The sequence below is a fragment of the Anopheles coluzzii genome, chromosome 2 (genome assembly GCF_943734685.1).
Source record: "Anopheles coluzzii chromosome 2, AcolN3, whole genome shotgun sequence".
In the NCBI taxonomy this organism is placed as follows: Eukaryota; Metazoa; Arthropoda; class Insecta; order Diptera; family Culicidae; genus Anopheles; species Anopheles coluzzii.
Window position 1 is genome coordinate 99,177,770 of NC_064670.1, and position 17,370 is coordinate 99,195,139.

Sequence of the window (17,370 nt, forward strand, 5' to 3'; positions counted from 1 at the left end):
CTAACGGGTGGGCAATTTGATAAGGAGGATTAGACCGTACCGTTCGTACCCGAGTGGTAGAAAGTGTTTCGGAAGCGGAACAGAGTGTGTGCGTGTGTGCGTGATGGAAGGGAATGGCCAAATGCATGGTAATGATGGTGGCAAACGGTAAACATTGGCAAATGGACAAATAAATTAAGAAGATTGTTATGGCTCCTTAGACCATAACACTATCCTTGAACTTGATCACTTTAAAATTATGCTTTTCCCTCATAAAAACCCTTCCAAAAGCGGTACATCTCTTCGTTCAGCCCTGGCAAAAGTTTTTTGCTAACGGGAAAGTAACGATTGTTCGAGTTTGCAAACGTCTCCACGTCACACTTTACGTCATAACATGTTCCGATCTTATCGACAGATTCTTGCGTGGCAAAGTCTACAATAAACTTTACCCACAGTTGGGTCATTTCCGCTTCCGGCGAGCCTGGTGGAAACTCGGGGAAAAACAGTGGCATACGGAAAAGGTAGATCATCTCGTCGAGAAGGCTAATCCCGTACGACTTTTCTGACCCGGTTAACAGTTTGGAGAAGGAGTACCGGCCACGAAACTGGAAGGAGTAGACACTGGTCGAAGTATTCTTCCGGTTGGCGAGGTGTTGCTTGATGTTCTTGACCATCGGGTACTGGAAATAGGCTTCTGAAAACAGCTATGGAGAGAGAGAAGATGTTTTAAATACGTTAAGGAGTTTGATTTTGAGGTTCATCTTCCAATTGCGGTTTACCTTAGTGATCTCAGCGTAGTTATTCCTTGTAACCCACTGCGAAGTAGGAGTGTTCTTGAGGAAACGCTTTCTAAGCCCTGCGAGTTTCTCTTTCGAGATGCTAGTTCCTAGTATGAACGGTAACGCAAAGACAAACTTTGCATTGAAATCTTCAATTAGTGATTCATTCTTGTAAATCGTCTGTGTGATGATGGATCCTTCGTTCGGAATGCTTCCCGTCATCCAAGGAACAGCTGCATATGCACCCCGCCTCCAAGCAGCTCGAGGATCTTCGGTCAAAAAGGGTTCTGGTTCCTCCGGCGGCTCCACTACGGGAAGGTACAAGGTGATCGGGTGGATATTCCACTGCTTCAACTGTTCGATACTGCGCGTCAGCTCATACGCATCCACCTTACGCAATTCCTCGACTAGCTTCGCCGATGACAGTTTATTGGCATTCTCTATTCCAACTACGTTTGCCTGCGCTCTTGCGAAAGCAAGAGGACTACTGATCGCTCCTTTCAAGCTATTGAAATCACTACCACCCATGCTTATTGCCCGATGAAACAGACCACGACTCAGAGGACTGAGCATCTGGTACTGTACACTGGATCCTCCAACACTTTCACCGAAGATCGTAACCCGGTTGGGATCACCGCCGAACGCACGGATGTTCTTTTTTACCCATCGCAAAACCATCACTTGATCCTTCATTCCAAAGTTTCCTGGTGCAGACCGGTCGCCCGTGGAGAGAAATCCAAACACACCCAAGCGGTACTGGAACGTCACAACGATCACACGACGCCAGGTCATAAAGCGGGCAGGATTACGCTGTTCCAATTGCGCTGAGCCGTATAGAAATCCACCACCTTGAATGTAGACCATCACGGGCAGTAGGGCGTCTTCAAGTATTTGTAGAGTTGGCATGAACACGTTCAGGTACAGGCAGTCCTCTGACCCGTACAGGCGAGACGATGGAAGGACCGTTACTATCTGGACACAAGCGCTCTTTGTCGTGGATGCATTGTACTTTCCCTGCCATGGATCGTTGGGTTGTGGATTCTGATGTAACAGGAGGGGAAACAAATCAATGAAACGGTTCACTACGACTCAAGCTGTACACTGTCTCACCGCAAACCGAAGCTTCCCGATGGGTGGTTTGGCAAACGGAATGCCCAGAAACGCTGGATAAGAGCTACCAACACTGTTCTGCAAGACTGTGCCTCGCAAACAACCATCACTAATGCACACGGTAGGTTCAGTTTGGATCAGTTCAACGCCTCCTGCACGTATGGTTACCAACAATAGTAAAAACAGTAGTGAGATAGGAACAGAACAGTTGAGGTTAGATTTAAACTTTTTAGACATTTTTGGTTGCACAGCTCGAACTGTCTCGGCGATCCGTTTAGGCCACACTAAAACAAAGCAGGCCGAACTATATAGCTTTTATACTGTTTCCGTTGTTACTTTCACTGACGTTATCATGCATTTTTAGATATGTTGGAGCTGGCTTTCTTTGCATGAGATTTATGCACACTTTTACTGGTTGAACGAGCTGATCAAAAGCTTTTGAGCTTTTCTCTTCGAACATCTGCTTTCTTTCAAGGTTGTGGTTTTTGCAAAAATCATGCTAAACCAGATTCCGTTTTTTAGCGTAGACTGGTTAAACTGGTTTTCTAACAGTTTGCTGCCGAGTTTGCATAAAGTGTCGATAGCTCTAAAACTGTTTTGAAATGCAAATTATATCACGTAATCGTGTCATAATGAATAATGATTCACGAAAGTATGCTGTAAAATAGTCGAAAATGTTGAAAGAACAGGTTCTAGATGTTGTTAGAAGAATGAAGATGATACAAAGCTTTGGCCCCTTAGTCATCTTTGGTTAGTTTTGGCTCACATTTTGCGAAGTTCTTTGTTGGCAAATCGAAAACGGCTGGACAATTTGATATGGAGAATAATAAGTCGTCACCGTCCATAACTGAGTGGTGGAGTGCAAAATGTTGGCAGAAAATTTGCACTGCACTGTAACTGTATCAAAACACGGTAAAAAATATGAACAGTGCTGATGAAAAATATAAACAATCTGGTGTATTTCCTTCAAGTTTAATACCTGGCACGTCGTTGTCACAATAGCACGTAGATGTTGACGCGTAGCGGGTAATACTTAGAATACAAATAAGTTAAGAACATGTAAGCGGCACAGTAAACCATAACCCTCACATTTATCTCGAATCAATGGCGCTACTTATCCTCCAAAAAGCTCCTCCAAAAACTGTACATCTCTTCATCTAATCCTGGCACGAGCCGTTTGCTTACGGGAAAGTATCGATTGTTTGTGTTTGCAAACGTCATCACTTCACACTTTTCGCCATAACATGTCCCCACCTTGTCAACTATGTCGTGTGTGGCAAAGTCTACGAAAAACTTCACCCACAGTTGGGTCATTTCCGCTTCCGGCGAGCCTGGTGGAAACTCGGGGAAAAGCAGTGGCATACGGAAAAGGTAGATCATCTCATCGGCATGCGTAATGCCGTACGGTGTGTCCGTGCCGGTGTACAGTTTGGAGAAGGAGTACCGACCCCGAAACTGGAAGGAGTACACACTGGTTGGGGTGTGCTTCCGGCTGGCGTGGTGTTGTTTGATGCTTCTCACCATTGGGTACAGGAACCAGGCTTCCGACATTAGCTAGGAAGAGACAAAGTTTGGAGTTCGTTTAGGTGCTTGATCTTGTGGTTCAGTTTTCAGGGTCATTGTAGCTTACCTTAGTGATCTCAGCGTAGTTATCCTTGGTAATCCACTTCGAGGGAGGAGTGTTTTTGAGGAATCGTTTTCTTAGCCGTGCGAGTTTCTCTTTAGTGATGCTAGTTCTCAGTATAAGCGGCAACAGATTGACAAACTTAGAATTCAAATCCTCAACCAGTGAATCATTCCTGTAGATTGTCTGTGTGACGATCGATCCATCGTTCGGAATACTTCCCGTCATCCAAGGAACGGTCGCATATGCACCCCTGCGCCAGGCAGCCCGAGGATCCTCGGCCAAAAAGGGTTCTGGTTCCTCCGGAGGCTCCACCACCGGATGATACAGTGTGATCGGGTGAATATCCCATAGCTTTAACCGTTCAGTACTGCGTGTCAGCTCGACGGCATCCACCTCGCGCAACTGCTCAACCAGCTCCTTCGTCGACAGCTCGCTGGCGTCCACTATGCCGAGCACTTTCGCCTGTGCCCTTGCCAGCATGAGAGGATTTTCGATTGGTACGCTCCAACTCGAGATAGCACTACCGCTCATGCTTACTGCCCGATGGAATAGACCACGACTAAGTGGACTGAGCATCTGGAACTGTACACTGGAACCTCCAGCACTTTCACCAAAAATCGTCACCAGGTTGGGATCACCGCCGAACGCACGGATGTTCTTCTTTACCCAGCGCAAAGCCATCACTTGATCCTTCATGCCAAAGTTACCCGAAGCGGCCCGGTCTCCCGTGGAGAGAAATCCAAACACACCCAAGCGGTACTGGAACGTCACAACGATCACACGACGCCAGGACATAAAGCGGGCAGGATCACGCTGTTCCGTTTGAGCTGAACCATACAAAAATCCACCACCGTGAATGTAAACCATCACGGGCAGTAGTCCTGCATCACGTACTTCCAGGGCCGGTACGAACACGTTTATGTAAAGGCAATCCTCCTTCCCAAACAGGGGAGCCGTTGGCACGAGTGTTACCATCTGGATGCATGCATCCTTTGCCTTTGTTGCATCGTACTTTCCCGTCCATGGATCGTTTGGTTGTGGATTCTGGTGGAACAAGAGGGAAAAACTATCAATGAAACGGCTCACTGCAGCTCAAGCTGTACACTGTCTCACCGCAAACCGCAGCTTCCCGATAGGAGGTTTCGCGAACGGAATGCCCAGAAACGCGGGATAAGAGACACCGACACTGTTCTGCAACACTGTGCCTCGCAAGCACCCATCTTTAATGCACACAGTAGGTTCAGTTTGGAATGGTTTTACTTCTTCTACACAGATGATCACCAACAGTGTTAACAGCAGCGAAAAAGGAACATCTTTTAAGAATGGTTTGAACTTTTCCACCATTTCAAAACACGATCTGCGTCAGTTGTTCGTTTAGATTGCACTAAAACGAAAACTGATGAAGTTGAACGCTTTTATACTGTCCCTGTGGTTACTTTCTCCACCATAATCTTTTACTTTTGAACATTTTGGGGCTTGTTTCCTGTGTCCCTGAGATATATACACCTTTCTCCTTGAACATGAATATCGAAATTCAGAGGTCTCCTCATGGCAATACTGCTTTCTTTCAAGGTTGCAGTTTCTGTATACAATTAAAAACACGCCAAACAAGATTCCATCTTTTGGAGGAAGGTTTGTAAAACTGGTTTACAACGTTTCGGCCCCAAGTTTGGCTCACTTTCGATAGCTGTGAAATGTTTTAAAATATAAATCTCATTACGTGATTTTGCCAGAATCATTCATGATGCTCGTTTAGTACAAAACATTCGTCCATCTGTACTAAAAAAAAACAACATTTTGCTTTCTCCTTTGCGGTTCTCGAACAAATCATCCCTTGTTGTGTAACATCATCCGTAGGCTGTCAATGGCCCACTTTTTGTTTCGGCCAGTCGGCAACACTCTCAATGGCGATGGAAACTGTCCCGAAAGAAAAGCAAACGTATGCAATGTAATGCAATGCCATGCAGAAACGACGGGATGTTGCATTAATCTGGCGTCTGATTTGCATTGCCACATCCTGGCGGGTTTCCAACGTTGCGACACACGCAAGTTGGCTTTCCAGACAAACGAGGACATGGACGCGTACGCTGCATTCGATTAAGGAAACCAGTGAGATGAAGGCGATGGGAAGGATTTTGCAGCCTTAACGGAGGAGGAATAATTTTGTATTCGATAGTTTGCTCGTTAAATCGTTTGAAGATCATCATGAAGACGTCATGTAAAATGATCGTTCACACGAAGAAGGGTAGCAATGTTAATAAATTCGACACAAGCGTGTAATTTGCTTCAAAAATGGATTAGTATTACGTTTATTATGATTGCGTATTCGTGTGTATAAGACATTGCAACATCAAATGTGAGAATTAAGTAAGCTGCTAATGATACGCAATGTACGAAGAACCGTAAACGGTACTCCAAAATTCATGCATTCTCTCCATCTCCGCGTCCAATCCATTTCCACTCGACACCAATACGACCGACGCAGCGGACGTACCCTCTGGGGATGATTTTGCATTTCCAAAAGTCACCGTCTGAATGTTGTTTGCTTCACACGATCTTGAAGAATCGGGTCGCGTTCTAGAAAGAAAGGAATAAGAATTTAAAGCAAAAAAAAAAACAAACAAAACAGTGCTGTTGTTTACCCATTGCTTGCAAAGTTGACAAGAAACTCGGTCCACGCGTTGCACATTTCCGTTTCGGGCGAATCGGGCGGGAAGTCTGGGAAGAGATCGATCATGCGGTAAAGGTAGAGCAGCTCATCCTGATGGCATACGCCATGGCTTGCGTTCGACTGTATGTAGAGTGAGGAGAACGAGTGACGGCCCTCAAACTCAAACGAATAGAGCGTCGTGTCTCTGCAGGATGTTTGATTGGAGTTGGCATACTGCAGGAGTGTTTTTATGGTAGGATACTTAATGAATGCATCAGACATCATCTGCAAATGGAGAGATATTAGTAGAAGAGAATATTTATGCTCACAGAAGAGTCCTACCTTTGTGAACTGATCAGCATTGTCTTCCTTAATCCATCGATTATTGGTCGCCTTCGGAAAGTAGCGTCCTTTCAGTTGCTCCAAAACAGAATCTGTCCCATTTATGGCTAAAACAGGCACTAACAGCTCCTTGAGATTCTCATTGAACTGTTCCAGAATCGTTTCGTTGTGTACTATTGCAAGCGATACAACGGCACCTTCGTTCGGTACTGTACCGATCATGATCGGAATGTCCACATAAAGCCCTTCCGCCCACAGCTTCCTAGGATCGTCCGGCAGGAAGCGTTCCTCGCTCGGTACGGAAGCTCCCTGCACCGTGGGCCGATACATAACGATCGGATGCTCGAACCACGTTCTTAGGTTTGGCATGCTGGCAGTTAGTACCTTTGCATCGAGATACTGCAGCACATCTACCAGCTCGGCCGTCGTTAGCTCTTCCGCCTCGGACACACCAACCAGCTTTGCTTGCTTGCGTGCCAACGCCAGCGGATCCTGTATCGGTAGACTCCACACGGCTAGCGCACTGCCGCTCATGATGATCGCACGCTGGAACAAGCCCACACTGAGCGGAGACATCATGTGCAGCTGCACGGAAGCACCGCCAGCACTTTCACCGAACAGTGTCACCGAGTGAGGATCACCACCGAAGGCGCCGATGTGTCGATTGACCCATCGGAGGGCTAACACTTGATCAAGCATACCGTAGTTACCGGTAGCGTGTGCATCGCCCGTCGAAAGGAAGCCTAACACACCGAGACGATACTGGAGTGTGACGAGGATCACTTGTTTTGTGGCCAGGATTCGCTCCGGCCCGTACAGCTGTGGATCGGCCGAACCGAAGAAATATCCACCACCATGTATGAACACCATTACGGGCAGGGAGACTGCACTGCCGTTGCCTTTGGGGCGGTACACATTCAAGTAGAGACAATTCTCATCGCCAACGATCGGTTGCCCGGGCAGCAGGAATGATTTCTGCAGGCAGGCCGGTTTGCTTTCGGTTGCATTGTAATCTTCGGTCCAAGGTTCGATTGGGATGGGTTTCTGTTGGAGATAGCAATGAGTAACGGAACACGCTTTACACTCTTCCCAAAAGCACCTACCTTAAAGCGAAGCTTTCCAACCGGTGGCTCTGCAAAGGGAATGCCTACGAATGCATCGAACCTTAGGTTCTTCGTATCCGTCATCGATGTTCCCAGCAGACAGCCATCGTCCGTACAAACACGCGGATGCTTTAACTGTCCACCAACCGTGACCAAAACGGCACCGAATATCACTAGCAGCTTCATTACAACACTATACCTCATTCTAAACTGGCATCACCACCAAGATCACTTCAGTGCTAGAAGTTGAGTGTTTGTAACTTACACGACCTACCTCGTTGAAGGAAGGCAACAAAACTGCATTTTAAATGCGATAACCGGTCCGTGAGTATGGGTTTCCCTGTTCCGTATGGAGATCGACCCCATGTCAGGGTGATTGATTCTCGCCTGTATAAAACAAACTCATGAACAACAACAGACGATGATAGCCGGGCAACGCCATACATGTATTTGTAGGTGCAACCGAGGTGCGAATTTTTGTGTAAATATTAACAAATTAAATTATAAAATTCTATGTTTTTATCATATCGTACATCGCATTTATGTTTATTAGTCTAGCAGAATCAAATATTATTTTTTTAAAGTTTTAAATTAAGACTTAATTTGCGTTCCAAACGCTTCAACTGTATTCTTACCGCTTCATAGTGTGAACACAGTGGAAACTGAAACGACTCGGGCCGCGCGACTTGCATACTGGCACGTTTTGTTGGTTACAACTTTGCACAGCATCGTTGGTAGTTGTATGCAATATCCCAAACATAAAAACGATTTTTCCAATTTAAACATTTACAAAACATCGGTGTTTGGTTGCAGTTTTTCAACGTTGTTTTTTAATGTCTTTTTTTCTTTTTATTACTTTAGTCTTTAGTTCACGATTTTATTTATCTGTCTTCTATTTGGCGTAACGTCCTACGCGGACATGCCGGCCTATCATCAGGCTTTCGAGACTTTATTAATTACCACGCAGCCGGATAGTCAAATCCTTGCTACGGGGGGACGGTCCATTCTAGGCTTGAACCCATGACGGGCATGTTATTGAGTCGTTAGAGTTGACGACTGTACCACAAGACCGCCCCTAAAACAGATGTATGTTGTGATAATGAACGTAATAGATCATTCAGAATAGAAAACATTGCAGTTCTAACAATAAAACATTATTTAACTCTATAACAATAGAACATCTAAAAGAAAAGCATAAATCTATTTATATTACATCCTACACCAACACAAAGCACTCAACTATTCAGTCAGTGCTATCGATTTACTCTAATACTCCCCCAATAGTAATCTTTCCCGGAAATCAATACAATTCAGCATCCACAAAAGTTCTATTCGCTTCCAATATTTGTCATCCTTCAGCAGGAAAAACGGGGGAAGAGGTTAAAGTTATTGTACCCTGTGTATTGACTGGCCACCGTTGTTTTATGGCTTTGACCTAGATTGTGTGTGCGAGCCCATCATCATCAGTTTTTCCTCCGATATTTCTCCCCCAGAAGGACACCGAATAACGAGACACGTCCGAAACGAGCAGTCCGCCCCATCTGCAATTAGGCTAGGAATCAGCAAGCAAAATCTCGGTGAATGTGCATTTCCAAATGTACGGAAGTTTGATTCGTGTCTTCCTGCCTTTCCTGTCTTGTTCTTTTACGAGCGGGGAAGATATGTGAGAATAAAACAGTGCTAATGGTCACTCAATTGGAGCTGGTCTGTTCCATTCCTCCACCAAAAAGTAACCACGACCTTCATTACACAGTAAAAGTTATCTTACCCATTGGGCACGGTATATCATGGCTTGTGCGAAGTTAGATGGACACTGCTGACCTTGTTTGCTCTTTTCCCTGGTGCTCTTCAAAGAGATTTCGAAAGCTTTTCCCCCCTGCTAGGCCCGCACACCAGGTTAACATCGAAAAGTTAAAGCAAACTCTCTGCTCCTCCAATCCAACGAATTGCTATCAAATGCCACCACCATTGTCACTAGCATAGGGTCGTTTGGTTGGGCACTCCCGGTTGGTTCCAGATCCAGTCGGTTTTGCGGTGACAGTTTATATTATACCGCTCGTCTAAAACACTACCGGAGCGCGGTGAAGGTAACTACTCGTCAGCCATTTGCAGGGCCAGAAAGTTGAAGAGTTATGGCCTGTTCGGAGATTATGAAACTTCCAGGCACTGGAACGAGAGGTTTTTGTGGTTTCCAATTCTCGAGCTCGTAAAATCGTTGTGGTGCAATTTTTCTAAGCAGCATCTTTTATTGCGGTTTTTGTACTGAAATTGGTACGTGGATTGATGAAGGTGGACAGGAAGTGAGCATTGAATAGTAAGAAAATGATCCTGTTATCTGTACAAACCAATGCATCGTAGTGATAGTAAAGCGGCGATCGCATTGCAACATCTTGATTATTTTTTTTATTTTTTTAAGAGAAACTTAAACAATTTAATGTAGAAAAAGAAATAAAAAGGAAGAAAGTCTTGAAACGAAAGAGAAAGTTAACCAATAACTATTGTGAAATCGTTATTGTTGAATAATCGTTAAATCTTAGAGGGTTTTCCAGGAGTTCTCATAGCTGTGGGACACTTTATTGACTCCTTCTTACGTGAAATGAACTTAATGCAAATGGAATTAGACTATATAGCACCCTTGTTGGACAAATCCAATACGAATTTCAAAGGAGCCTGTCCAAAAAGGGTGCCATTGAGTTCAATTTCCATCATATGAAGTTCCTTTCCCTTCGGAAAGAGTGAAGGAAGTGTCCCTCAACCATGAGAACCCCTGGAAACCCCTGTAATAAACCAAAAAACAAAGATAAGGAGAAAATGTTTACAATTCCTGACTTTGCTGTTCAAAATATAAAAGACGACAAACTCAGAAACGGACAGAAAAAACAGTTATTATAATAGATAAAAAACGAAAAAATAATAAGTAACATGCAACAATTTTTATAGATTTTTTTTTATTTTTAACCATTTTGCTCTTATAAACTCTCCTGAAAACAATGATTCAAAGAAATATTATGTGATACAGTTTAAAATCCATCAAGCCATTCTTGAAGATGGTCTAACACAAATATTGAATTATTCATCAACTTTCACACCTACAGCCGTTGCCACCGTTTACCCAGTTAAATACATCCACCCGTCAATTACAATTAGATTGCACTTCGTGCATCGGCTTTCGGCTGGTGAAAATTTCGAATGACTTCATCACACTCCATTAGAGGCAGCTGGCATTGCTGTAGAAGAGGCGGAGGAATACAAACGCTAGTAGTGCATCATCATCATCATCATCATCAGCACGATCCTCCGTATCAGCTCAACCGCATTGTTGTCCTTCACAAACCTCCCCGGTAGATGCAGCTATTTTTAACACCCCGAATTACACATCCCATCCATTTAGGAAAGACAACTAGAAAAAGCCGAAACCCCCACTCGTACACAAACTGCACAGTACATCTCACCTGGTGTGGCGCAGGTCAATAAATATCACACGGGAATGGTGTAGGAATTTTTGCGATCGTTTTGTTTCATCCGAGCGGTATGAAAATTAATACCACGCTGGTATATATTTCAAACTACCACATCGTGATCCAATTTTTGTGTGTGAAAAAAGCAAATACATCCGCAATCGATGCCGGTTTCGGTTTTATTGCACGCTGATGTAGGAATTTTCGGAGTAATTTTAGCACATCGCCACGAGCGGAGCCACTTCCACGGTTGTCGCTGAGCGGTCGTTTGCATTGTCCTTGATCTCCGTGCGGGACAACAACCGTGTTTTTGTTCGTGTATGTAAGGGAACCAAAAAAAAACAACAATGAGTTTTGCAACAACACACCGTTCCGTGTCGTGTGTTTGAGTTGATTTTGTTTCTTTATTTTCCTTTTTCCATTCTCCTCCTTTTCCGTTTTACTCAGAACACATTGTTGATGCTAGCGATTATGTTATGTTTTGTTGATCCATTCGAACGACAGTAGATAGATGGGAGATGTACATGAAAGGCCACCTCATTTGGGTTACAATTTGTTTCTGCTGAGCACATCTTGGTTTTTTTTAAATGGGGATTACAAAATTACACATACAACATAAAATAGTGATCACAAAGCGAGAGAGATTCTTCCCCCCCGATCATCAGTTCTTGAAGAACTCGTCGATCGCGGTGCTGGAATCGAACGAGGACGACTTGATGGAGGACGAGATCGACGACGATGTGGACGAGCTGAACGAGGACGACACCACCTTGCTGCTGGTGACGGAGCTGCTCAGCGAGGAGGAGGACAGCAGCGATGACGCCAGTGCACCACCGTCCGAAACCGACTCGGTAACGCTGCGCTCCGACGCGAAGGCCGATTCGGACTTTTCGTGCTTCTTGGTGATCGAGTTGGCCGACTCCTCCACCATGGACTTTTCGCTCGCCGAACCGTAGCTCTTCGACTGGGTGATGTTCTTCTCCGACAGGCCGTCGGCCGTCGTCCGCTCGGTGATCACCTCCTTCGAGATGACGGGCGTAGAGGTTTCCGTCAGCGTCATTTCCGTCTTGGTGGTGTTCTCGGCAAGGGCCATCGTTGCGTATACTGGGGAGGGGAAACAAAACCAAAACAGACGTGTGAGGTTTGCGGTGAAGGAAGAAGAAGATGTCTCTAGACCTAATTCTGTCAAAACACTCGAAATCGATTGAGGTTAGGAGTTAGGGTGAGCTCGATTGGGTTGCAGTTTTGGCCACACAACACCCTTGTTCTATTCTTCCAACAAACAAACACTTCGAGCAAACGGGTGACTAAGTGTGTGCTAGCGAGCGAGCACGAGTTTGAGCTGGGAAAATCCGGGAAAATGCGTGTGAACCGTGTTGGCCGTCTACCACGAGGGCGTTATTTTTAAACCGGCTTCTTCTGCTTGGAGCACTTCATTTTCACGTCTTTCCGTGAGTAGAGACCCCACGATTGTTGAAGCCGGTTCGCTCCGTTGCCCTTTTAGTGTCGTCTTCGAGACCTGATCAGGTATCGGTCCATTTTTCAACAAGAAAGGGGTTTGATTGCCGTCGAATCTTCCCCATCGTGTGTGTGTCCTAATCGAACCGTACCGAACCCGTGATGAAGATGATGAGAAATGATGTTTTTTCCCCTTTTTGCTTTGCTTTTGATTTCCTCCAACTATGCTCGTTTGGGTGTGAGTGTGTGTTTTATCGATACATTGTTTATTTACTTTCCTCTTGAATGGTCGGCTTTGGGGCGTTCTTTAAACGCAAGCATCGGATCAGCGGGGAGAACGATCGCGCCCAAGGACTTCAGGCCAAAGAGTGATGCTGTTTTAAGGGGATTGTTTTTGCTGCTTTGCTTTTAAAAGCCTGCCCGGTGTTAGTCATACCAGGGATGTTTGTGTTTAATTTGAATTAATTGGGTCCAATTACGTGCCCAAATGGGGGCGCATTAATTACAAGCGGTTGTTTGTTGTTTCGGGACAGAAACTAAAGAATGGTACAAGTTTGCAACAACAGCAGAAAAGCATCAAATGGGTATGAGATAATGAAAAAAATACATCAAGCAGGATTTTTTGCTAAAGCAAAGTCAGCCACTGCACTTCTTCTGAGCCGTTGGGCAAAGCGCATTTCTTTTTTCAATAGGAAGCGATAAGCGATGGAATGCTAAAAAAGGAGATGATTTATGCATGGAGATACCGAAGGCAAAGAAAAGGCTGATAAGCGTGTTAAAAACGACTGTAACTTCCAACGCTTCGTAGCCCTTAACTGGTGTGCCCACACACATACACACACACAAACACTTACAAAAAAGAACTCACTTCCACCTCGAGGGCAAAAGGGACCACGATAGACAAGAAAAGGTCAGCCAGAATTGCATTTCCCTGATGATGGAAGGCATGCCGAAGATGGGAGAGTAGATGGGAATTAAATTAAACTGAATGCATCCGGTGCTTGAGCAAATCAGAGGTCTGGCAAAAAGCTCTAACGGCTCTACTGTACCTGTTGCTAAGAGCCCGAAAGCAATGGTAATTAGTAGATCGTTAAGGTGCAGGGTGTAAAAGACAAGCTTTTGACATACAAATGCGTATTGAATTTTAAGGTATATATTATACTAAATTATACTCTCGTTCAGTTTGAGTTCAGGATCATCTGAAGTCTACATGAATGCTTAGATTTCAACAATCAATCTTTTCATGCTAACCAATACATGCTAACTTTTTTGCATGTCATCGTTAAGCCGACAACAACACCAGTCGCATTCCTCCGTAATAATTAGAGCTAATTCGGTTGCTTTTCCACGCTCCTCAACCCAAATGCTTATTCTTCAAACACAGTTCACCCTGTTCAAAGGAAAAATAAACGCCCAACCACTCGACACAGGTAGGACGAACGAGGCATAATTGTGTGGACAAGAACATTCCTGCCGATCTTGCACTGCAGCCGGACGGGACGGCCCGCGAAACATGTGTCGCTCGTCTAGCATTCCTTCTCGGGTAGTTGCTTGACCACACAGCACCACGGCACCACCACTCTTAACGCCACAACACCACAAGAGTAATATGCGTGGTTTTTCACGCTCCTACTCCCGGCACGCGGGTGCCATTATAAATTGTACACGGCCAGTTGTGTGTAGGTTTCCTCTGTGCTGCCATGTGTGTGAGTTGTGAGCGGAAAGATGGAGCACAATCCGTGACACCGGTGTCCGAGCAGACATTAAAATTGTTGGGTGAATATGAATTTAGAACAAAAGCGTTCCCCCGCTCTCCTCCTATGGCCACGGTTTGTGGGGCGGAGAATGGTGTAAAAATCGCACAAACATTAGCCAAAAGGCAGCATATTTCTTTCGCGCGCGCTCGCGTATTTAATGAACTCTTTCGCCGAGAAGCGTTTGCTTGGCTGCGGTCACATTTGTGCGACAAATGTCACCAATTACGATCAAAATTCTGGGGTCGTTTGTGAAAAAAACACGAACAACTTGTGTATAAGATGATGCAAGAGCGACAAAAGTTATGAAAAATTGTGAAATGTAAAAGCATTGATCACATATATGGATCGCCATTCTATCGCGCACATCCTTTTGTGCCACTGCTTTTGCTTTGTGTATTAAAATTCGTTCACTGAGAGGTGTGGACAGTATGAGAAATTGCCTCCCCGTTTTTCATGGCCATCGCAAAAAAAAAGGGAAAAACTCGTATGTTATGTGATTTATTTACCAGAAGAGATAGCACATCGTGATGAAATAAAAGAAAAACCATCCTTTCAACTTTGGCGCATAGAAATGGCAAAAATCCAGCGGAAAAGCGTGATAAAAACGGGGAGGCAATAAAACACGTAAAAACTGAACTCTAATTGTTGAATGTGAAAACCGTGGAAAAGGGATTAAACAAAATAGAATAGCTTTGGTACAGTCGTTGCTCGTTGTTTCGTTTGTTTGACAAAAGAGGATTTCATGGCTCCATTTTTTGGATGGAGTTTAGTTAGAGAAGGGCTGGAACACGTATTTAAAGTGAGATTATTCAACAGTTCTATACCCTATGGTAATTAAAGTGAACGAAACGAAATGTAAATAAAAAGACAACTATTGTATATGTCCTTACCAAGCTCCATTTGGTCTCGAAATTGCAATTTAATGTCCCTATATACATCCCATAAGCAATTAGCATCAAAACTTTGCCAAACACCTAATAATAATCATCGGAGAACTAACAGCAGCAACAGCTGCCAGGTCCTAGGTTCCATTAACACTGACCACCTGGCGCCATAAATTCGATTCCATCTGTTTCGCATTCGCATTTGGACGTCTTTCTTCCTACGCACTGACACGCACAATCTCTTGCTACGGGGGGTTACGAAAAAGGTGCAGAAATGATAAATCTCAATGAATCAGCAACAACCGTCAGCAATGCAACCAACTGCCGCTGATACCCGGGGGGACAAGGGTACACATTTCGCCACCATAATACTGCTGCCGTTGGCGTACTAGCACCAAACTAGCGTAGGTATTTAATGCAATAAAACCATCACACATTCACACATTTGTTTCGATTGCCCGGCCAAGGTTGGTTCGTGCTGGCGCACCCCGTAACTGTTTCGCGGAAGCTGCACGCGCACCACCGGTCTCCATGGCAATGGGCGATGGGATTTTGAGCAGCAGTCACGCGCGTTGATCGTATCGTTACGATGTCGCTGCATCGGCAGGAACCATTGGTAACATGAATCATCTTGTTTTATTTGAAACAGACTCATAAACTGCCCTCCTTCCTCAAGAGCATGCATGCACCGGAAACGGACGAGACGTGACTCAGCTGGCCCGACAAACCGAAACCCACCCAAGAGTCTCGCGAAGGCATTCCGCGAAGGCCCTTCACTGTCGGCCCACGATGCAGACTGATATTTGAGCCGCAGCATCCACGCAGCAAAAGGCTGCAAATGCTCTAGTCCGTTGTGCGCTGCCTACCATCATCAGCTGCTTAATGTACGCTTAATTAATATGTAATTTAGAGTGATCGTTGCGGGATGGTTTCGGTGTGGAGGGTTGTACAGCAGCAGCAAGTCGCTGTTTTTATTATTTTTAACTCCACACGCTTCGCAGGCGCAAGTGCAATTTGCATTCGGTGGGTGTTGTTATAATTTATTGTCCTCTGCCATACCCCCCACCATGCTTCCGCCTGTGCACGAGAGTACATTAGTTTTGATCACTAGACATTAGCCAGACGCGTACGAAGGGGGGACCATGGGAATGGTTATGCTTCGTTGTGTGGTTTCAATGTTTGCCAATTTCTTGTTCATTCATTGAGCCGCTGGGTTTACGATTGCAACACTTTAAAAATCGTATTCATTGTGTATCGGTAATCTTTTTCATGCACTTAATCGCAAAGAAGTGTTGATAAGATTCGATGTCTTTGAATTGAGTTTTTTTTGCTGGTTTTCAATCACAATTCAAGGTGACTCACTGTTCCGATAAGACTGTTGCCTGTTGCAAATTCAGGTCACTTATCATTATTAGTTTGGAGCACGGTGCATTTATTGTAGCACCGATTTAATTTTTGGTATTGAAAACAGTAACGTTGCTTTAACAAAATGCACCGAGTGCTCATATAAAAATAGATTACCTAAAGGCAGCATACAATAAGTCTTATTGAATGGCTTAAAGTTGCACTCTAAAATAGCCTTCATATACAGGTCTTTAATCTGGTAAAACTCCTTTTTTCCGGTTTTGGTCCTCAAGATCACACAAATATGATCGTTTGCTGCATGAAAATACAGTAAAAGCAAGGTTAAGAGCCCCATTAGTGTCAAAAAAGATTCCAAGAAACTACGGCTATTACTGAGATATGAATCACATTGCTTATTCAATGTTATCGTTTTACCCACAGGTTAATCGTTTGCATGCCATTTTTTATCTCTCGCTTCCTTCTTCTGCGTCACTTTGCATTGAAATTGAATCAAAATACCAAACGCTAATTGCTTTCACCTTCACAATTGGCTTCAATTTACCCCAAATCCTTGAATCAACTTACCTTCAGGCTAGGCTTCACAAAAAAATAACCAACGAATCACACTTTAAAGTTGCTGCTTTTGCTGCTGCTGCAGAGTTGTTCCTTTCCCGTGCACGGCTTCACTCGGACTGGTTCGCGACCGGCAGTTGACTAGCACGTTTAGCACGTCGTTGTTCGCTTGCCGGCGTTAAATTGTCTTCGAAACCCGCGTGTGCGTCTCACAATACAATCGCAACGCACAAAAATAGCCTTCGCGGTGCTTCTATGTCCCTCTCTCTCTCTCTCACACACACACACTTTGAACACTTCGCTCCA

General features: G+C 44.6%; 4 protein-coding genes across 4 annotated transcripts; all 4 read right to left on the bottom strand.

Annotated features, from left to right (window-relative positions):
- Window positions 1–236: 236 nt before the first annotated feature.
- LOC120961449 (juvenile hormone esterase-like) lies at window positions 237–2,241 on the bottom strand. The gene is made up of 3 exons (XM_040385165.2): window positions 1,869–2,241; window positions 759–1,799; window positions 237–683 (listed from the first exon to the last, which is right to left on the bottom strand). Exons 1-3 carry the CDS (start codon window positions 2,103–2,105, stop codon window positions 237–239), a joined length of 1,725 nt encoding a protein of 574 aa, XP_040241099.2. The 5' UTR covers window positions 2,106–2,241.
- Window positions 2,242–2,850: 609 nt separating this feature from the next.
- LOC120953460 (juvenile hormone esterase-like) lies at window positions 2,851–4,534 on the bottom strand. Its single transcript, XM_040373381.2, has 2 exons — window positions 3,499–4,534; window positions 2,851–3,422 (listed from the first exon to the last, which is right to left on the bottom strand). Exons 1-2 carry the CDS (start codon window positions 4,468–4,470, stop codon window positions 2,979–2,981), a joined length of 1,416 nt encoding a protein of 471 aa, XP_040229315.2. The 5' UTR covers window positions 4,471–4,534; the 3' UTR covers window positions 2,851–2,978.
- Window positions 4,535–5,772: 1,238 nt separating this feature from the next.
- On the bottom strand, window positions 5,773–7,905 carry LOC120952446 (juvenile hormone esterase-like). Its single transcript, XM_040371775.2, has 4 exons — window positions 7,591–7,905; window positions 6,488–7,531; window positions 6,138–6,430; window positions 5,773–6,072 (listed from the first exon to the last, which is right to left on the bottom strand). Exons 1-4 carry the CDS (start codon window positions 7,792–7,794, stop codon window positions 5,871–5,873), a joined length of 1,743 nt encoding a protein of 580 aa, XP_040227709.2. The 5' UTR covers window positions 7,795–7,905; the 3' UTR covers window positions 5,773–5,870.
- A 3,491-nt stretch (window positions 7,906–11,396) lies between these two features.
- On the bottom strand, window positions 11,397–17,348 carry LOC120951151 (uncharacterized). The gene is made up of 2 exons (XM_040369699.2): window positions 17,077–17,348; window positions 11,397–12,152 (listed from the first exon to the last, which is right to left on the bottom strand). The coding sequence occupies exon 2, from the start codon at window positions 12,139–12,141 to the stop codon at window positions 11,710–11,712; it is 432 nt and encodes a 143-aa protein (XP_040225633.1). The 5' UTR covers window positions 12,142–12,152; window positions 17,077–17,348; the 3' UTR covers window positions 11,397–11,709.
- Window positions 17,349–17,370: the final 22 nt, after the last annotated feature.